Source organism: Neovison vison, chromosome 13, assembly GCF_020171115.1.
Source record: "Neovison vison isolate M4711 chromosome 13, ASM_NN_V1, whole genome shotgun sequence".
NCBI lineage: Eukaryota > Metazoa > Chordata > Mammalia > Carnivora > Mustelidae > Neogale > Neogale vison.
Genome location: NC_058103.1, coordinates 145,327,958 through 145,350,004, shown reverse-complemented (window position 1 = coordinate 145,350,004; position 22,047 = coordinate 145,327,958). Strand labels below are relative to the sequence as shown.

The window sequence follows — 22,047 nt, the reverse complement described above, 5'->3', positions numbered from 1 at the left end:
GTGTTGATGTGATAACTCCTTGCCAGGGAGATGGCTGCTTTTCCCTCACTCATTTTGGACAGTGTACACAGGCACTCCTCTTTGTCCACCAAGAACACTGACTCACCAGAAGCTTCTTCAGGACACCTTGTTCTTGCAGACCTCATGGCCGGTTGCATCCCCCAGACCCCTGCCATGGGACCTCCACCCACCTGGGCCAGATCCCACTCCAATGCAGTAAAGTCACATCTCGTGTTTTCATCAGAGACCCTCGGTCTCTGGGGGCACTTGATCCCACATTGGAATCAACCACTTGGGAAAAGCTAAGCCATTCCATTTCAGTCCCCCCTTTTCCCCCACCGAAGGAGCAGAGAGGGAAAGAGAAGAGACTCTTTAAAGATGGTTTGGGCCATTCTGTTGGGCAAGACACCTGCTGGGGCCCTCGAGCTTTTTCTAATTATCCAGTGGTTCAATTATAGTATGGTTGAAAGAACAAAACCCATGCTAGGTCTGAAAGGGGGGAAAAAAAAAAAAAGCACTGATCTGGGAAGAGAATCCTGTGATGGAGATGTCTGAGCAGACCTATACTGCCTCCTGGTTTCCTCTCAAAAGTTTGAACTGACCAGCAAGACTTGCACATCTGTCTTTTTTCCTTTTTGTTTATTAGTGCTGCATAATAAAATAATGCGTGTGTGTGCTTGTGTATGTATGTGCGTGCGTGTGTGTGTGTGTGTGTGTGTGTGTGTGTTGGGAGCTCAGAAGACAGCAAGCTTGACTCCTTCTCCTGACCTGCCTTAGGCCTTGGTGGTTTCAGGATGAGAAGCTCTCTGGACAGATGAGATCTCTCCCATGTTATTTGTTTTTCTTTGCAGCTTAATAAATTCTTCTCTAGGGTTATTAAGGAGAGAAGGAGTGCATCTTCCTCCCAGGGCCCCCAGGGCTGTGGGTTTTCCCCTGTGGCCCAAGACCTGGCCAGAGCTGGAAAGAGATATTCGTTCCTAGGGTGTAACGTGGTGCCCCATTCAATGGACCTCAGCCCGGGACACTACTGTCACCCCAGGGGGTATTTGCAAATATGTTGGGTCCTGGGTGGGGAGACTAGCTTTTTTTTTTAAACAATTATTTAAACACATTTTTTTTTTTATTAGACCTTATTTTTCTGAGCAGTTTTTGGTTCACAGCAAAATTGGGTGGAAGGTACAGAGAGCTCCCTTCTGTCTCCCCGGCCCCCAGTCCCCAACATACCTCATCTGTGGTGCATTGAGGAGCCTGAGGCTGCCTTTGAACACCCAGGGGCAGTGAAGCCACATATCCTGCCATCCCCAGAGCACCCCTGTCCCCAGAGGACTTGTCCCACCCCAGCGCCAGCCGCAAACATGCTGGGACCCCTGCTGGATGTGGGCATAGCTGTAAGGGTCTCAGGTTCTGGGAAGTGAGGGGTCTCTGCACTCTTTAGTGGCTTTGGTTTTAAGGCATGTGGTCCGGGGAGGAGCGGAGGTGAGTAAGAGGGCAGGGGAGCAGACAGCGTTCTGATGGCACTGTGCTCTCTTTGATGTGGGCGCAGCTGAACGCCGGTGCTCGGCCGCGCTGGGATGCAGAGCTCATGATGAATTATCTGCAGTCTATCTGTGTGCGTCAGATGAGGTGTTCACTCTGGTTGCTGTTCATGCAGATCAAGAGCAACCTCTTTAAATAGGGTCTTGGGGACCCGCAGTCGAAAGCAGCTGCTCACGTGGAGGATAAGGTACCAGAATTGGCCAAGTGTCCCTTTGAACACATGCTCGCCCCACCATGGTCTGCCCTTGCGAGGACGTGCCGTGTCCCCAGGACAGGCTCAGGCTCGGGGGCAGGCCAGGTTTGCAGCCCAGCGAGCACCCACCTCCTTGAGTCCCACTTGGCGCTGTGTGTCCTTGGGCAGGTTGCTGCTCTGTGCCTCAGTGCCCCCATCTGCCAAATGGGGAAAGTAAAGGTACCAGCCTCACAGAGACATTCTAAAGTTAGAGATGTTGCATTTACAGAGCCTGATGCATGGAAAGCACTCAGTAAAAATGGCGACAGTGGAGAGATCTCCAGCCCTCCCCTCTACCCGCTGTAGTTGAATGCTTTCCTCCCGCCACGGCCCTCTGGGACCTGCTCTTGGAAAGGCCAGCTTCTTGTTGACTAGGACAGTGACCTATTTTCTTTCTTCATCCTCCTTGGCCTTAGTAGAAGATGTACTTGAACTTCTAGGTGTCCTCTTCCTTTGACTTCTAAGTCAGTGTCGTTTTCCGATTCTCTTCTGCTTTTCTGGCCTTCCTTTCTCATGCTCCTTTCCGGACCTGCCTTCCTCCACGCGCATTCTAAGTATTGGGTTTCCCAGGGCTTCGAAGTCTGCTTTATTCATTTATTTCTGGGAAGTCTTCCTGGGTGACCCTGTCCCTTCCTGTGGCTTGGGAGCCGGCAGCAGGGCCCCTTCTCCTCCCTGTGGCTCTTACCTGGTCCTTTCAGATCCTAGAATAATGTTGAGAAAGCAGAGACTGTTTTAGATCACAGGCTTTGGAACTTTGTGTGGCCCACTCGCGGTCCAATGACTCCCTGAGACACAGATTCAAAGAAACAGCTTTTCGTAAAAGGCTCAAGTCCCATGGTTTCTGTCTCCTCCAAACTCCTGGTTCTTGTGTCCGCTGCCATGTTGCTATAACAACGCACATCCCATAGTGCTGAGAACAGACCTGGGTGAGGGGCGGGGGCTTCTATCCTTTGGAATTGACTCTCACACTCCCTCTCTTCCCCATTAGCCCCTTTGTTTTGCTAAAACCTCCCCTCCTGCTGCTTCCCAGGAACTGGGAGGTGAGTGTCTATAGACCTCCAAGTGTCTGTCTTCTGCCCTTACAATGGGTGAATGAAGACTCTTTCGTTTATTTTTTTAAAGATTTTATTTATTTATCTGTCAGCATGCTCACAAGCACAAGCACTGGGAGTCTCAGGGAGGGACAGAGGGAGAAGCAGACTCCCCACCCAGCAGGGTGCCCCATGCAGGGCTCGATCCCAGGACCCCAGGATCATGACCTGAGCTAAAGGTAGATGCTTCACTGATGGAGCCTCCCAGGCATCCAATGAAGAAACTTTTAGGGGTAGAATTCTAGGCTGAAAATTTGTCCATCAAAAATTTGAAGGAATTGGGGCACCCAGGTGGCCCTGTCAGTTGAACATCCAAATCTTGATTTCAGCTCAGGTCAGGATCCCAGAGCCCTAAGGTGGAGGCTGAGCTCAGTGGGGAGTCTGCTGGGGATTCTCTCCTCTGTCCTCCCCCTGCTCTCTCTCTTCCTCTCTCAAATAAATGAGTAAATCTTTTTAGGCATTGGTCAGTGCAGTGACAGTGGGTTGTTACGGAGAATTGCATTGTCTTTTGGGTTTCTGTTCCATTTGAAATAGGACCCATCACCCCCTCCTACAAGCTTTTAGCATCTTCTCTTTATTCTCAGGGTTCTGACGTTTTATAATTTTGTGCCTTGATATATGTGTGTGCGTGTGCCTGTGTGTGTGTGTCCATGTGGGGACCGACGTGTACGTGCACTTATTAATTATGCTTGAAACTGAGTGGACAGGTCATTTAGAGAAATCTTTCCCTAATTTGTAATCCTCCCTTCCATCTTTTCTATTCCCTCTCCTTCCCTCTCTCCCTCTCCCTACCCTGCCACCTTTCTTTCCGTCAGGTATCGAATCTCTGGATAGTGTCTTTCATTTTCTTCTCTTTTCTTTCCGATTGACCTCCTCTTCCTGTCTTGTTTGACTTTCTGAAGAGTTTCCTTGGCTTTATCCTCCACTCCTCTTTGACTTTCCAATTCCGTGGGTCGCAATTCTCAAGGACCCTTTCTGCCCTTTGAATTGTTTATGTTTTAAATATCTTGTTTTATGGATGTGACATCTTCATTTGTCTCTCAGGGGATATTTGTGATTTGGAAAAAAAGGAAGTCTTTTGCTCCTTGCATTGCCCTGTTGTCTGTCTGTCTGGCACTTTCTCTTTCATGTCGAAGCTTCGCTGAAGTATCTGAGGTGTCCTGGACTGTTCTCTCATATTTAGGGATTGAGTTCCAGAAAGTACTTCAGGCACATAGGTGGGTCTTATCAACTATTAGCCTTCACTATGGCAGGATCACAGACTAAGAATGATTTCAGTGGGAGATTGCCAGATGTCAACATCTGGGTACTTTTTTTTTCCCCTCAAGATTTATTTATCTTAGAGAGAGAGAGAGGGAGTGAGCGAGCCTGCTGGGGGAGGGCAGAGGGAGAAGGAGAGAATGTTAAGCAGACTCCCCACTGAGCATGGAGCCTGATGCTGGGCTCGATCTAATGACCCTGAGATCATGACCTGAGCCAAAATCAACAGTCAGGCTTAACCAAAGGAGCCAGCCAGGTACCCCAACATCTAGGTGTTTTTTTTGAGGCACTTAGTTCCTGCAGAGACGCAACCTCTGAATCTCCTTCAGGGGCGGAGACTGGGAGTAGGGTCAGTGAGCAGCATGGGTATTCTTGGTGTTGCTGTCTTCTAGGAGCAGGAAGAAGGGAACCAGCCCTTCCCCTCGGACTTTCCAGTTAATTTTCTCCAGGAAGAAACCACTAGACTGGTGGGCTGGGGCCAAGGTCATGGCTCGGGTACTTTGTTCCAGCCCTGAGCCCCGATCCAGCCTTCTGGGTTACCCTTTCCATTCAACACCTGCAAGACCCAGCAGAACTGCTTTTCTCTAAATATTCCCACCGTAGCCCTTCTGTAAGCAAGCTTACATCTTACAAGTTTTCATCTTCCAAAACATTGAAATACCTTATTTCTTCTTGTCTCCCCTCTTCTTGCTCTTGGTGCGCCAGTATTTCTTTATATTTTAGAGGCATCTGGGGAGAGAGGAAGGAGAGAAACCCGTGCCCTGCTTTCAGTGTTTCATTGGAATCACAACGAAGTTTCTCAGAGTTTACAAGGTGTTTGCAGGAGGAGTGATTATTGCCATGTGCTGATCCTTTCCCACGTGGTCTCCAAACCCCAGCAGGCATTTGCTGTGCATGGGAATAAGCCTGTTTGTGCCAATGGAGTGGGATTCAGGGTCCTCCGTTTGCATTTACTAGTCTTCCTTTTAGTTCTGCCTCATTGGTGCTTTACCTCGCTATCCAATGGGAAGTATCCTCCCCATGAACGAGGGTAAGTGTCATGGACTTCTACAGCGGAAGTGTTGTGCAAGCCACAGAGCCAACTCACAGCGGGCACTTTTTCTTGGGACCATGTGTCTTGCAAAGCAACAATTTCAAACACCAGCTGCAGGAAGCCACCGTCACAGCCGATGGGGCCTTGACGTCAGTTTTATTTGTAGGTGTGGGAGAATTGCCCCACAAGACAGAATCCTTGCTCTGCCAAGACTGTGGCAATTATCTTCGCCAACTTGTGTTTGTAAATAACCTGAGTCCCTGGGTTTCTTCTTTGGGTTGGAACATGGTGGGGTTGGGTTTGAAGAAGACATGAATGATGTTCCTTGGAACCCCCGGGGCAGCGTGGATCTTTCGAGAGTGGGCAGCTGACCGCATTGCAGGAAGGCTAATGGTGATGCGGCTGAATTTGTGTAGCTTTGAAAGCTGGCTCGGGTTCGACCCAGAGCCAGTACTGGACTTAGCTCCCTGTGGACCGGGAGAGGCCACAGCAGAGTCCTGTGAAAGCTGGATACGTTCCTATAGGAATCTGAGGGCCACTCTGGAAAGGCTAATTGAGGCACTCCAGACCCCTAATTAGAGGTTCTAGATCCTGACTGTGCATGGGACTCATACGGGCGTTCTGAAAATCCTGATGCCCACGTGCCTCCCCAGTCCGCAGACCAACCGAATGAGAAATAGGGGGAGGGACCCACCATCACAGTTGCTAAAGCTCCTGAAGGGAGGAGGGGCAGGGTGCAAATTACTGCTATGTACATTTTTTTTTTATCCCGTTGTTGCTACATAAACAAAAAACTCATTTAAAATTTGCATTATTTTGAACTAATTTGGAATTAGAGAAGTGAAAATAATTCACGGCACAGTCATTTTGACACACGCTTTTTTGCAGCTGTTGTGGTGGGGCAGACGTTTCTCTCTCTCCAGAAAGAGAACGAAGGGGTGGCTCTTTGAATGGGGATTCCAGAACATTCAGGGCAAACTCCTCGTGGATATCACTCTTCTGGAGCTGTGGTGGCAGAAATAGTGGGCAGGATTGGGCACTGACCGGATGTGACTTCCCTGATGTCCCGTGTCTCTCTTGGTGTGCGCAGGGCCTGTGGCTGTCATCAGCGGCGAGGAGGACTCAGCCAGCCCGCTGCACCACATCAACCATGGCATCACCACGCCCTCCTCGTTGGACGCCGGGCCGGACACGGTGGTCATCGGCATGACCCGTATCCCGGTCATTGAGAATCCCCAGTACTTCCGCCAGGGACACAACTGCCACAAGCCAGACACGTGTGAGTACTGGAGTAGAGCGTTGTCCCTTCCGGGGGAGGGCGGGGGAGGGTGGCATGGCAGTAGACCACGTAGCCGGGGTTCTGGAACCTTCTGAGGTGACCTACCACCTGCTAACCTCCCACTCTGTCAAGAGACCCTCCCTGTTTGTCTCACAACTTGAAAAATAGCCTGAGCAAAGGGTCTCCACTGGCGCAGAGTCCCCTGGGCAGAGAGGGTTTAGGGCAGGGAGCAGCCTGGATGCAGGAGGCCCAGCCCCATGTGGAGAGGTGCTCCCAGTACGGCAGGGGACACAGACAAGGCTGGTCTTCTCCATGGACCTGGCCTCTGCATTTAGGCAATGTAACCTGACTCTGTCCAGATAATAGGCCCTGAGGTCACCAGAACCGCCCCCCCCCACAAACCTCCAGGAGAAGGGAAGGGAATGAAGGGTCGGGAGTCCCACTGGAATGGAAACATCTCTCTAGCTGCCCCTCCAGTGCCCCGAAGCGTGCACTCTCTGAGAACCCCCTCATGGCCCCACTGCCAGGACGCCTCACCTCCCTCTGCAGACGTCTCCCTCAGAGCAGAGGATTCAGGGCCCCAGTTTCCTCCTCGCTTCTCGCCTGCTGTTAGTTCCAGTCCCTGTCCTTGGGTTTCTGCGGAGCTCCGCTCGGGCCTCTCCTGGCTCCCAGGGCCTCTCCTCATTTCCGGAGCCTCCGTGGCTTGGACCTTCCATTCAGCAGGTGGTCCCTTTGCCGTGTCCCAGCTTCCGTGTAAGCCTAGCAGCCCCAGTGCCCACCCTCCCCTGCTCCTGCCCTCAAGACGTGGTCAGCTAGTTCAGGAGAGATTGCGGAGGCCCCTGGAGACTGAGAAGGGAAGGGCGAGGTGAAGGCCTCCTCTTACAGACAGGAAAACTGAGATACTGGGAGCCTGTAAGTTCCTCTTCCCTGTCCCCTGGCTTCTGCCATCGGTTCTCTTCTCTCTGGTGCTCCGGGGTCTCGGCTGAGGAAGAAGCACCCTGGGTCTTTCTCTCGCACTGGCTGAGCGCTCTGTCCCCGGGCCGCACCGTAGCTCTTAGAACTCTCGCCGCTCCCGCCGGTCCATCTCACAGCCGAGGGGGCATTCGGCTCTCACACCGACCTTTGCTTCTGTTTTTCTGCTTCTGATTTTTAGTGAGAGGATGGGCCGCAGTGGGAGGGCCGGGGCTCGAGTCACCGTCATGTGCCTCCCCGCCCTGGGTGTCCTTCAGAATTGGTCTCAAGTGTTCATTGGACACCCCTCTGTCGAAATAGTGGAGAGCTTAGTGCTTAGAACAGTTCCGCTCTGGCTAAAGGCCTTGCCTCAGGTCAGGTTCACCTTGGATGGACGAGGGTGCGGCTGGCAGGAAAGCTTTTCTGTGATGGGAGCATGGGGTCCGGGCTTGGTCTAGAGCTGGTGGTGCCCCGTTTCTGTAACGACACTGGCATTTGAACAGAGAGCGAGGCATCGCTCTATTGAACGCGTAATCGATTCTGGTTATTCACAGTAGTGACGTTCCAATAAAGTCACCACAAATGCTGAATTAGGGGACGCTGAGCCATTGCTCCTAGGGGACATACGGGGTTAGGCGCCTGTGAATGTCTGGTCACCACATTGTTATCAACGAGTCAATACATAACCTGTTTCATGTGTGCGTCTGTTGGAAGATGCCTTATTTAATAGATACTGTTGGTTCATTAACATCGAACTCAGGTCAGCGCCACGTGACTTAGGCCTGAACAAAGCTCATCTAACACACCGAGCTTCTCAAACACACCCGTTTGCTCCTTAAGGTCTACCCACCCCCGCCTTCTTGCTCACAGGAATGCTAGGTGGCCCTTCAGCACTATGCCGGGGCCATAGTAAACAATGCAATCACCCACAAGTGGCTCAACTACGCAACAGAATGGCCCCAAACAGACGACAAAGGAGCACTGGTTATGAGAGCCGAAACAAGAAGGCAGAGCATCCCATGGGAACGTGTCTGTCGGGGGACTCCCGTTTCTCCCCACTGCTTTCACGTTTCTCGGGGGCCATAGTTGCCGGGAGTCCTGGTTGGGGGGTTACGCGTAAGTTTTAGCGAGGAGGCGAATCTGTAAATCCAGAATCCGTGAATAATTAGGACGCGCGATATACCCTTTAGGGGAAGTTCTGAGCTCCTGGTGTAGCGTCTCTGGGTGTCTGTGCTCGCGTGAGTTCCTGACACCAGCTTCTCCGTGGCTGTGAACGGGGGTGAGTCTTGCACGTGGGAAGAAAGGTTCCTCTGGGCCATCAGAATAAGTGTGAGCCCTGGAGAGAGTCGTGGGATCGGAGTGTCTCTTAATGTCAGGATCCCCGCCGAAGCCAAGGAGCTCCGGCCCTACAAAACCATGCAGAGAAAAAGCCTTCCTTCCTAATCCCTGGGTTTGCAATTCGAAGTGGACGTCTGAAGGAGCCAGGCAGTGCTTGCGCATGAACAAGGAGGGGTCAGTGGAGACGGAGGGGAAGCAGGTTTATTGGTGAGGGAGGACCCGCCGGCACGAGAGAGCAAACAGTACCTCACCCGAGGGGAATCACGAGCCACTTCTGCTTGTTAAAACCCTCCAGTATTAGGGAAAGTGTCCTTTTCAGGGAAGCAGGACATTTTGTCCGGTCAGTAGACAGCGGATGGCTCCTAATTATTTCCTGAAAACATCTGTGGCAACAGCCGTGCACAGGAGCCTTGTCCCTGGGTCTGGCCAGCCCTGCCTCTGTGAGTCCCTGGTTGATGCGCTGGCCCCGCCCCTCAGCTGAGACTTGCCAGCTAAGCCGCTGCCCGTCTCTGATTACAAAGGCTTCCGAGGCTGAGAGAACCAGTGACTCTGAGACATGGTGAGTGTGATGAGACACTTTCATAAATAATTAAAGCCACAGGCACTGGGGCAGATAAGTAAGCGGAGAGCACTCGACTCTGCAGGCAAGTCTGGGCTCGCGCCTTTGGGGAAAGGGCGAGAAAGGGGATTCGGGGAGAAGGGCTCCTACTAGAGGCCCCCCGGGGACTCTCCCGTCTGATTCCCTTCTGCATCCCTTGTGAAAATGTGCAGCGTGGGAAGCAATGGCAGGGACATGGTGCCGCCTGACTTGAGACCGTGTTTCCCCGAGTCTCCCCGTGATGGACGGAGCACCAAAGCACTTTGTTTTCTTCAGCCTGTGCTCATCGTAAATGGTGGGACCCTTGCGACCGCAGTGATCAGGCTGCCTCTCCTTTCCCCCGTCTGCTTTCCATCTGTCCGTAGCGTTTCTCAGAGCATGTCAGGCCTGCAGGGATGTCTGGAGAGCCCCTCGTTCTGTCCCTTATCAGAGGGCTTGAAAAAGCTCCCCGTGGGGGCTAGGTATGGAATCTCATGCCTCACGAGGCCCCCTCGTTGTTTCCTGAAAGCCCGCTGGTTCTCAAAAACGTCAGGAAATGGATCCAGGCCTCCTGGTCACCCAGCCGATTTGGGGCTAGGTCCTACCGAATGAGACACCACAGGGCTGGCTGGAGGGGTCCGTGGGGAGAAGTCAGGAGGTGTTTTTTAGCAACATGGGGCCTTGGTTACCTTGGTCACCCTTGTGACAGCCTCGGCCGGTCTCCGGCTGCCGTCTGAGGAGTCCGGCTCTGGCTCTTTCCCGCAGGCCAGCTGGAAGGCGCTTTGGCTCTGCTTCCTGCCCAGAGTTCCCTGTTCATTCCCTTTCCCAAACCCATTCTCAAAAGACCTTTTGCCTCTTGGTTGAGAGAGCAGAGGCCATCTGGAGAGTCAACCTGTGTCCTCCCTCCCTCTCTTCCTCTGTCCCCTGTCAGGGCACCTGCCTAATTCACACATTGTCACCTTCCCAGAGCTAGCCCTCCCCCGCCCCTCCATCCCTCAGATCTCTTCCTCTCCCCCGGTGGGTGGGCCGGTGCCCAGGGACCTCTCCCCGCCCTGGCCAGCCCTGCCTTCCTCTCTCTTCCCCTGCAGAGAGCACCTGCTTGCTCTCCTTGCCGTCACCCCCAGACCTCTTTGGGGTCCTTGTCTTGCAGCTCCATGTCTCTCTCCACTTCCCCAGGAACCCTGACTTCACCAGCCTCGATCTCTTTGCAAATCCGATCACACTCCCCTCAGTCCCCATCGTCAGCATCCAAACCTCTCTCGATGAGCTGATTTTCCTCCTTTTCATCTGTTCAGTTCATATTTATTGAGGGTTTGTGGGAAGCCTTCCTTCAGGCTTTGGAACAATGGAGAACAAGGGCACTCACGGTCCCGACCCTCAGGGACTTGCTGCCAACGGTAGCTGATCTCAAGATGCAAACCGCAAACCCCCCCTTCCCTGGAGACTGCTCACGGAGCCTAGGGTTGTCCCCCTCCACCTTTCTGCCCGTGATTTCCCCAGCCTCTACCCCTGGCGGCTTCTTTCCAGAATGTCGATCCCACACCAACTGCTGCTCTTGAGTCATTCCTGCTTGAAAGGCCCTGTCTCCCCTCTTGGCTAGGCCCCCACACCCCTTTCTTCCTCTCTGTCCCTAGTCATTGTTCAGCGTCTGGCTCATTTCCAACCTCTTCCTAGGCCCAGGCTGTGGCAAAGTGACCCTTTCCCCCCGGGAACCCCTGGCCTACAGTAAATGTCGCGAATGACTTTGAATCAAATCTTAGGTCATCCTGTCACTTCTCAAGATTGTGTGTTCTGTTTTGCAAAGTTGACTTTGAATATATTCCAAGAAGTAGCTCTCACATGTCACAATTCTTCTATTCCCTGTGGACGACATAGCCTGGGCCTAGGGGCCAAGGACATGGCAGCTAGCGCCGTGTGCCAGATGAAACCTGGCGAGTGTATCTTTGTGGCGTGGGCTTTCTAGAGAAGGCATGGACAGAGGGCACGGTTGCTGGTCTACCTCAGCAGCCTCCTCCGGACCCAGCATGAGGCTGGTGTCGTGCATCTTTTGTTCAGGGGACCTCGCACCCCCTCCCTGAGGAAGAGGCTGCTGTTCCCATCCTACAGGTAGAAGATTGAGGCTCAGTGAAGCTTATGCACAGAGAGTTGCCACTCAACCGCCCCACTTCCGTCACCTGTTGTCACCATCTCCCGTGGGTGTGGTGCATTCGTTACCACTGATGGCATATTCTAGCCAACTGAAGTCTGTGGTTCACAGTAGGGCTCACTCTTGGGGTCGTGTAGTTGGTTCTGACAAAATCCAGGTGGTGTCTCCGCCATCACAGTGTCACGTAGAACGGTCTCAGTGGCCTTCCAGACCCTCTGCGGCCCACCTGGTTCTCTCCCGTTCGCATCCCCTTGGGGCCATTGGTCTCTTATTGTCTCTAACAGCCGGGCCTTTCCTGGGTATCCTACGGTTGGAATCCTTTTCCAATCGGCTTCTTTCACTTGGTAATGGGCATTTGCGGTTCTTCCATGTGTTTTCATGGCTTGACAGCTTTATTGCTTCTCCCCATGGTGTGTTGCTCTGTCGTATGGGTGTCCTGCAGCCACTTACCTGTTCTCCCATTGGAGGATGGCGTGAGCTTCCTGGGGCTGCTGGGACAAAGTACCCCGAACTGGGAGGCTTCGAACAACCGAAATGTGTTGTCTTACAGTTCAAGAGCCTGGAAGTCTAGAGTAAGGAGTTGGCAGGGGCCACAGTGCCTTCGAAACCTGGAGGGGAGCCCTTCCTCGCCCTTATTTAGCTGCTGGTGGCATTTCCAGTGTCCCTTGTCACCGTACCACTCCAGCCCTCTTTCCTCCGTCCGCACGTGCACACCTGGCCTTTTGGTTTAACAACCCCCACCCCCATTCCAATATGACCTCATCTTGACTTGACTTATTATTACATGGATACTGACTCTGTTTCCAAATAAGGTCACATTCTAAGGTACTGGGGATTCGAACTTCAACAGGTCTCTCTTTGGAGGCACACACTCAATCCATCTCTGTTGCTTCCTCTTTTGGACGATGATGGGTCAAGCTCCGATAAGCGTAGGTGTGCAGGTTTTGCGTGGACCGACGTTTTTAACTCCTTTGCGTGAACACCTGGGTGTGCGCGGTTGCTGGAGTATATGGTAGGAGTCTGCTCAGCTTTGGGAGAGACTGCCAGACTGGCTCGCAAAGGGGCCGTTCTGAGTTCTGTTCATTTCCTAGGAGACTGGCCTCTACGAGTCAGCTCCCTCCGAGGCTCTGCTGGACCTTGTCCGTGCATGCCTGCGTTCTTAGCGTGTTTCCTGGAGTACATTTGAGTGTGTGTGTGTGTGTGTGTGTGTGTACCTTCTCTTGTGCTCTGAACTATATACCAGCAATTGATGACAATATAATTCTTGCTGGATATTCACAAAGGCGAATAGTGAGCCTACTTCCCCTCTCCCTTGTCACTGGTCAGAGGCCCGTCAACCATGTTCCCTGCAAAACCAGCCCCTCGGTTGACTGACAGGAGTGTTTTCCGTGACGTCAACCCCAGCGCCGGCCACCATCATCTTCCAGCCTCTGACTCCCTTTCTGTTTTGGTTTCCCTGAAGCCTTGTGAATGTCTTCTCTTTCCCTCTGGGTCACTGTCAAGCCAGCCCTACACTTCCAGGCCTCTCGCGCTGGTTCCACTTTTGGTTGGTTGGTTGGTTTTTGGTCTGTTTACCAGATTTTTTTTTTAATTTAAATGCAATTAATTGGGGCTCCTGGGTGGCTCAGTAGGTTAAAGGTTCTGCCTTTGGCTCAGGTCATGATCCCAGGGTCCTGGGATCAAGCCCCACATCGGGCTCTCAGCTCAGCGGGGAGCCTGCTTCCCCCTCTCTCTCTCTGTCTGCCTCCCTCTCTGCCGACTTGTGATCTCTGTCTGTCAAATAAGTGAATAAAATCTTAAACAAATAAATGCAATTAATTAACATATAGTATGTTAGTTCCAGAGGTAGAGGTCAGTGATTCATCAGTCCTTCTGTAACACTCCGTGCTAATGACATCACGTGCCCTCTTCAGTGTCATCCCCCAGTTACCCCATCCCCCACCCCCCTCACTTCAGCAACCCTCAGTTTGTTTCTTAGGATTAAGAGTCTCTTATGGTTTGTCTCCCTCTCTGATTTCACCTTGTTTTATTTTTCCCTGTATTCCTTTGTGATCCTGTTTTGTTTCCTAAATTCAATGTATGAGTGAGATCATGTGATAATTGTTTTTCTCTGATTGATTGATTTCACTTAGTATAATACCCTCTAGTTCCATCCATATCGTTGCAAATGGTTTCTTTTTGATGGCTGCATAATATTCCATTATATATGTACCACATCTTCTTTATCCATTTATCTGTTGATGGACATCTGGGCTATTTCCACAATTTGGCTACTGTGGACATTGCTTCTATAAATTTTGGGGTGCACATGCCCCTTTGGATCACTGCATTTATACCTTTGAGTTAGATACCCAGTAGTGCGATTGCTGGGTCATAGGGTAGTTCTATTTTCAACTTTTTGAGGAACCTCCATACTGTTTCCACAGTGGATGCATCAGCTTGCATTCCCAATAGTGTAGGAGGGTTCCCCTTTCTCTGCATCCTTGCCAACATCTGTCATTATCTGATTTGTTAATTTTAGCTGTTTTGACTGGTATAGGGTGGTATCTCATCGTGGTTTTGATTTGTATTTCCCTGGCGCCAAGTGATGTGGAGCATTTTTTCTGGTCTGTTGGCCATCCAGATGTCTTCTTGCAGAAATGTCTGTTCATGTCTTCTGCACATATCTTTTTCTTTCTTTCTTTTTTAGATTTTATTTATTTATTTAACAAATAGAGATCACAGGTAGGCAGAGGGGCAGGCAGAGAGAGAGGAGGAAGCAGGCTCCCTGCCAAGTGGAGAGCCCAATTTGGGGCCCAGTCCCAGGACCCTGGCAACATGACCTGAGCTGAAGGCAGAGGCTTTAACCCACTGACCCATGCAAGTGCCCCTGCACATTTCTTGATTGGATTATTTGTTCCTTGGGTGCTGAGTTTGATAAGTTCTTTACAGATTTTGGATACTAGCCCTTTATCTGGTATGTGATTTACAAATATCTTTTCCCATTCTGTTGGTTGTCTTTAGGTTTTGTTGACTGTTTCCTTGCTGTGCAGAAGCTTTTTACCTTGATGAAGTCCCAAGAGTTCATTTTTGCCTTTGTTTCCCTTGCATTTGGACACATGTCTTGCAAGAAGGGGTTCCATTTTCCATGCAAGTCTCTGTAGCTTTGAACCGTAGGTGTGTATTTAATTTTCAGCCCCTCTTGGCTGGTCACGTCTTCATGCTGCTTCCCCAGATTTGTCCCTCATCTTCCTGGGCTGATCTGGCAGCTCTGTTCTGGGATCTTCTTCATAGCCCCTCATGAGGTCTCATGAGGTGGTCTCACCCATCACTGTTGGTTCCCTCAGACTCTCTTTTTTCCTTCGTTCCCCGGCCAGTTGGCATGCATTCACTGATTTCTCACAACATGGCAGACACTCAGCAAAGGGCCCTGGCATGGAGTGGAGGACTTTGCCCCCTTCCTGACTTCTCTCTGGTCACATGGCTGCTGTTTGGGGGTCCCAGCCTCATTGTCCTTCCCTGGGGCAACTGCCTGATGCATTCCCATACCAGGCTATAAGACACGGATCACCAAAGCCGGAGCCACTGGATCTGTGGCCCGTGCCCCGTCTGTTGGAACCTGTGGTTCCTTCAGCAGAAGGGTGCGAGCAGCTTGCCTCCTCCTCCTTTTATGGGCTGGTCAGCCATGGAGATTGCCTTTTCTGGAAGAGAGGCTGCTGAAACTGGTTTCCGCTATGGTGGGGAACCCAAAGCCCGTGTGTGTAATGCAGTATTAATAGCTCGTCAGCATGATAGAGATTTCTGTCACCTTCTGTACTAACAAACATCCTTTAGTGCAGGGTAATGATGGGTGTTTATTCCCAGCCACTTAGCTCCGTGTAATGGACTTGCGGATGAAATATGGAAAATGGGCTCCCTTGACTGGGAGGCTGGGGCCCCTCCTGCCACAAGAAGCAGAAATGGCGGCGGCAGCAGCTGCTCCTCCAGAGAGAGGCTTTCTAGATTTTTCTGTAGCGGAAGTTCTGATGGACTTGCCTGATGGAAGGAGGGGGATCTCGTTCCAGGGCTGGGCGGGGAGCTTCGCCTCTGGGAGTGCAGTGGAGAAGCTGAAGCTGGCATACCGGGGACTGCCCTTTGCTCCTGGTGGCTGACTGAGGGGCAGGCTGGGCTACCTGTGACACGGCGGGGGCAGGGCTTCCATGGCCTCTCCTCCTTTGTTCTGCTGAGTGGTCTCTGTGGGCCGACTGTAGGTCCACCTGTAGGTCCACCTGTAGATCAGATCCTGGTGAAGATAATATTGACGTTTGCCTTCACCTTTTTCATCGATGCGTTGTCCCCAGGCCTTGCTTGCCAGGTGGTCTTTTGTAGAACTTTTTCTTTTTTTTGAAGATACATTTATCTATTTTAGAAAGAGAGCATGCGGGCATTAGGAGGGGCACAGGGAGGAGAAAGAGAATCTCAGGCAGACTCTGTGCCGAGCAGGGAGCCCAATGTGGTGCTTGATCCCAAGACCCTGCAATCACGACCTGAGCTGAAACCAAGAGTCGGACACTTAACTGTGCCACCCGGGCGCCCCTCACAGAACATTTTAAGTGAGTGTGAGTTAGGATTGTTTCCCTCTGGTTCCTCTTCAGTCCTATTTTCAGACACAATTAGAATAAGCAGTGGACCTGTGAGGATCCTGCTGTGCTACTGTGGGGAGCCCAAGGTTTCTGCAGGAGAGGATGGCTCAGGCACATCCCCACTTAACTTTCTTTTTAGAAAGAGCTGGAATGTGCCGCAGTAGGCTATCTTGGGAGTTGAGGCCATGAAGTCCTGGGCCCACAGACTTGTGCTCAGGGTCTCAGCCCCTAGAGAGTAACCTCTGTTGTTCACCGACTCCCAAGACCCCCAGATGTGGGCATCATCTAAGCGTGGCTTCTTGTCTTGGTTCTCCTCTGTCCCAGGAAGAGAAAAAAAGAAAAAATCAAATGACACCATTTCCCCTAAATTATCTGAATACGCTCAACCTTCCTGAGCACACACTTTGGAGCTGTTACCAGACTCACCTCCCTCTCCCCGAGCCAAGACGACCTGCCCTCCTGTTGAATATCATGACCTCATCTGTTCTGTGCTCCCGCGCCATAATCACATACTCAAAGTTAGTAGCTGCATGCAGTCTTGCTAATTAAGTAATTAGGTATAATTGTGCTCACTGTAAATACACAGTAATTGGCTCAAAAAAAGTACTTGGGGGATAAGCATGTGCTTCAAGGTGGAGGAGGTGAAGAGCGAGAAGCCCCCCAGTCTGGGGTCGCATCACGGCAACGCGGGCCCACGGGGAGGTTGCACCCAACGGTGGAGAGTGAGGAGGTTGGGGGCTGCACCTTTGCTTCCTGCTCCGGGCCCTACGAGCAGAAGGACTGCTCGTCCCCTTGGCATGTCCTCAGACTTGTCCTCAGGGAGTGGGGTGACTGACTCCTTTCTGGAGATCCTCCCCAGCTCAAGCCTTCCCAGACATACCTTTCTCTCTTCTCCTCCAGCTGGATTCTGGCATCCCGCTCGCTTTGAGATTTTTCCGGGTGATAATTCAGAGCCAGCCGAGAAATACACACGGGGTTGGAGAGGACCCCAAAGTTGGGCTTTATGGTCAGACCGGAGGAGACAGCTGGCACTGAAAGCCAAAATGGGCTTCTCGGTGGCTCTGCCAGTGCTTTAATTCAGGAGGCACACACGGGCGGTGAATGTGCAGAACAGATGTTCATCCAGCTGTGGGGAGGAGGGCCGGGGTCAGCCTCACCTTTTGCAAGTCAGGGAGCTCAGCCGGCCTCTGGAACACTGCACAGGCAGGGAGAATCTCCCTTTTCTGCGTCAGCCCTGCTCTAAGGAGAAGTCAGATGGCAGGTGATGGGTCCTGCTCATCTTACCCATCAGATACTTCTCAGAGGGAGGAGCCGGGGACACAGGTTGAGGGAAGGGCTGGGCTAACCTCCCGTGTCTCCAAGGAGATAAAAACACCTCTTTTATGGGCAGAGGCTAAAAGGCAGGAAGAGAGAAAAAAGAACCTCCCTCCCATCCTTAAGGTGAGCAGGGGGCTCTGTCATTCATGGTGGTCCCTATTAGTATTCTCTTTCCAGAAGCCCTTTTCCAGGAGAAAATGGTCATCATTTCCATTTCCTCTTAATGAACATATGAGTCATAATCCTGATGGGAGGTTGCCAAAGAGGCCGGAGGTTCTTGTTCCCATTGTGCTGTATTCTTAATGGTCCAGAACTAAAAACCCAAGGGCTACCCATCTCTTAGCCAGAATCCCAGAGTCCAAATGCCCTTCCAACTTCTCCCCAGCTGCCTTGAGTGCTGTGTGCTCTGAGGGACGTGAATAGGCATTTCTCAGACACAATGTTCCGTGGTCAAGGAAGTCTAGGAAAACGTGGATTAAGTCAGTGGCTTGCTGTGGGATTCTGAGAGCCTTCAAGGATAAAGGTCATTGCAACTTTGCAAGAGGGGCCTCGGCTCTGCCAATTTCCCGGATTTATTGAACCTCTGAGCCTGATTCTTGAGGTGTACCTGTTTTAGCATCTTGTGGACACAGATGTTCAGTGGGTCACATTCTGGGCTGTTCTGGGGGTTTGGGGTTCTGCGTTTGCCCCCCCCAGCAGATGTGGTAAGTCATCTGACAGAGGGCCCAGATGGGCCTGAACCCGTCTGGCATGTGCACTGTTACATTTCTTCCCAAGCCTCTGGGAGGGACAGGAAGTGGCTGCGTTCCATGGGAATGCCCAGAGTTGGGGTGGTGGCATTCTTCGGGATTTCTGGCAGGGAGCTAAGTGCCCTTCATTCAGATGGATCAGGGGGTCTTTGTCTGTTGGTCTCTGCCTAGAAGCTCTTGCAGGTGCTTCTAACACTTCCTAAACCCCCAGATCCGGAGATGCTGGTCATGGCCAAATTTTCACTGCATTCCTGCTTCACGCATTTCACTGTTTCCAAGCAGATTTGCCACTTAGGCTCGAAATCTCAGGGAGCTGTTCATAAGGGGAAAGGCGCAATGATACAGGACGCTGCCTCCCAAGCCACTGTTTCCAAACCATTGTGCGGCGCATCAGAGCACCTCTTTATTTCAGCAGGGGTATTCAGTGTTCTTGGCATGGTGCGGGCCAGGGCAAGGTCTCCGCCGGCCAAGGGAGGGAATGGAACCCTTGGCTGTAGGGCGTTCTTTTTCATTAGAAAAGGAACTACAAGGAGTATGTGTGTGTATGTGTGTGTGTGTGTGTGTGTTGGGGGGAGGCTGGTCCTAGATCTCCGTCCCAGCCTACCAGCTCCGTCCCTGTGTAACCATGGGAAGGGCATCTGTCCTCTCTACACTTGAGATGAGGAAACACGACCCCTTAGCTGACAGTCCGTGAGACGCGGCGGCACGAGAATTTGGAAGCGCCCTGTCCGCCTGCCTCAGTGACATGCATGTGATCATCCTTCCCTTGACGACAGTATTTTTACAACTGTTGTTCAACTCCCTGATTCAAATCTGCTGTTGGGGGAAACCAGCTTGGTGGTGTCGGAAATAGAGGTTCTCGAAGCCTGATGGTATTACTCAGGAGACAAGAATCCTTCCCTCACATGACTTCTTCTCCCCACCTCTAAGGGGGAGGATTTTATTACCCGGCTCCGCAGCCCCAGAGATGCTCTCTAGAGTTGGGGCTGTGATATGTCGGTTGTCAGGAAGTCATGGGTGTAGTTGGGCAACGGGCTCAGGCCGATTTCCTTTTGGGTTAATGGACCCAAAAGCCGTGAGCCCAACGTGGGGATAACAGAGTCATTCGTGGTGGAGTTCTTGGGTTCTGTTGGTTTTTATTCCTTGTTTTTACCCTTCTTCTTGACAGCAGGCATGATTTTGTTGAAGCTGCAGGGCCCATAAGCCTCCCTGCTTTCCTGTAGTCCTGTCCAAGTGCCTCACACTGGGTGACTTCTGCACCTGTGCCCTTATGGTACCCTCTGCAGTTCGGGCTTCAACGCCCATCTGCTCAAGTGCCTTTTTTTTTTTTTTTTTTTTGCTTGTTCTTTTTTGTTGTTGTTGTTGTTTAAGCATTTATTTATTTGAGAAAGCGAGAGATAGGAAGAGAGAGAGGGCATGAGTGGGTAGGGAGGGGCAGAAGGAGAGGGAGAAGCAGAATCCCCGCTGAGCAAGGAGCCCGATGCGGGGCTTGATCCCAGGACCCCGAGATCATGACCTGAGCTGAAGGTAGACGCTTAACCCACTGAGCCACCCAGGCGCCCCTTTGCTTATTCTTATACATGAGCATACAACCCCTTCATTCTTTCTCAGCAAACACACATGACACAGACGTCCAGGTCTGTGGGTCTTGTCATATTCGCACATGTAGCTGGTGTATTGGACACTGACTGCATCAGTTGAGATCCTTCTGGCTCTGCATTCTAGGCCATCGTGAGCCAGTGGCTTCCACAAGAAGGAAGCGGAGCATCATGTAACCCCAGTAAAGAGCTAGGGGTGGCACCTGGTGCGTGAGGACTTCAGCTCGGCTCTTCCAGGATTCTCTTGCTTCTGTTTCTCTGTGTTCTGCTTTACCACCAGTCTGGTCCCCCTCATGGTTACAGAATGCTGGCCAGAGTGTCAGCCATCACCTCTGAGGCACATGGACCAAGGACAGCACAGACTTGTCTCTTCTTGTGTGTCGACTGAAAAGGAGAAAACCTTTCCCGGAAGCCCCCAGCAGTCTTTCCCTCCTGTCTCGTTGGCCAGAATGATGCCATCTTCCTCAAGCATTCACCCACAAAGAGAGTGGGATCCCCACTGTACCTTAGGCTCATCCAGATTGTCCTCTGGCCTTGGGGATGGAGCTCCCTTTCTCACACTGATCTGCAGGGCTGCTGGAAGGGAGCGGAGAGAACCCTCCACGGAATCAGGGCTCTGTCACAAGGAAGAAACAGGAAGTAGCTGTTAGAAATGACGGAGGCTGCCCCTGGAGGTCCCCTCCGAGGTGAAAACAGGCTCCCCCCACCACTCGGCCTTGCAAGTGGCTCATGGCTTGCTCTTCGGAGGGTGAGCAGAGGCCTCTTGGGGTGGAGGCGGTAGGAGGAGTCTGGGAACACCCATCCCGGATCAGTTTTCCCCCTCGTGTTTCCCCTTTTAGGGACAGCAAGCTGGGTCATTTGTGGTGGTCGCCAGTGCCGTTCTGGTCTGCACCACGGGCCTGCTAACTTTCAAGGCTATGCTTACATGCCCGAGCGAAGAAACATTCCTTCAGGCAGCTGGAGCTGGATACGGTGATCTCAGCCGAGCAAGCCGTGTTGAGTTCCTGGGAGCTGCTGTTGGATCCTTTGGGAGCAGAGTTTCTGGAGAGTAGGTGGGAGCAGGGGGTTGGTGAAGAGAGAACAAGGGGAGGGGTAGTGAGGAGAAGAGCAGTAACATCCCCTCGTTACTTGTCCATGCCTGTTCCCAGCCAGGCTCGGAACTTTAAGTACATTAAAACCATAATAAAACCTTCCACAGCACAGTGCTTACTCTTGGGCCCTGAAGACAGTTTAGATACAACAGATTGTTTCCTTTTTTTTTTTTAAACGCAAACTGTATGAGGTCGGCGCTGTTGCTTTCTCCCCATTTTGCAGATAAGGAAGCCGGGGCCCAGGATAGGATCAGACATCCGCTGCAGGCTCTTAGCTGGGAAATGACAAAGCCGAGATGGGACCCAGCCCACCACCCCCACTTCCCCTCATAAGGTCTTTCTACATGAAACCTGCCTGGGCTTATAAGGGCTGTGACCCCCACTTGACAGATTAGGAAACTGAGGCTCAGGGAAACTCACGCTGCCCGGTTGAGTCAGAGCCAGGATGCACACCGTGGGGGTTCAGGCACACGGCCTTGTGCTCTGGCCCCGGGCTTCCGCCCCTCATCATCTAGCTGACCTCCACCCACCTGCACCCTGTCTTCTGGAAGACTCAGGACGGTCTTGCGACCTGTCTTTTAGACAGACGCCCCCTTGGGTGGCCCATGGGGCCCTCCATGGAGTCGGCAGAACGCAGTCCCTTTCTGGCCATCCTGGCCTCCTCTGTAGGCAGTCCCCTCCTCATTCCTACCCCAGGAGGCCATCTGGAGCCCCAGAGGTCTGGAAGGAGGGCCTCTCAGAGTGGGCTTCAGCTAGCCGTGGACACTAGAGGGACACAAGGGCTCCACAGAAGGAAGAGTACCAAAGGACTCGGAGCCACGTCGGCCTCCTTCTGGTCCAGGCCTCCTCTCCTCCTGTCCCTGAAGGCTGTGTAGCTTCATTTGTCGCCCAGATTGTGGCCAGCCGGGCCTCTCACCGCGCACTGTGATAGCTCCCATCCCCAGACCTAGAATTCTTGGTGATGCAGCAACTCTTTGCTTTGGATTCTGCTGAGTCGGGCGGCCCTGATGCCACCGGTAATGAAGAAGTGTTGGGACTAAACTCCTAATGGCTCATTGATTGGTTGAATTATGCTCAGTGTAATTCTGAAAATAGATTTTAAATATGTGCTTGGGGATTTGTGGGGATTTGTTACTTCAGAGCCTTAACTCAGACGTGGCTGGTTTGACCAAGACATCAACGCGGGCAGCCTGTGCTGGCGCCACGCTGTTCACCGCGGCGAGACCCCCTTATCCTCCCCCCTGCCCC

At 52.1% G+C, this 22,047-nt stretch overlaps 1 protein-coding gene across 1 annotated transcript in view; it reads left to right on the top strand.

Annotated features, from left to right (window-relative positions):
- The window catches only part of LOC122893040 (NT-3 growth factor receptor-like), a 271,355-nt gene that overhangs the window by 214,111 nt on the left and 35,197 nt on the right, over positions 1-22,047 (top strand). Inside the window, exon 13 of the mRNA XM_044229813.1 lies at positions 6,243-6,431. Coding sequence (XP_044085748.1) covers positions 6,243-6,431 — 189 coding nt within the window. The remainder of the gene's footprint in view (positions 1-6,242; positions 6,432-22,047) is intronic.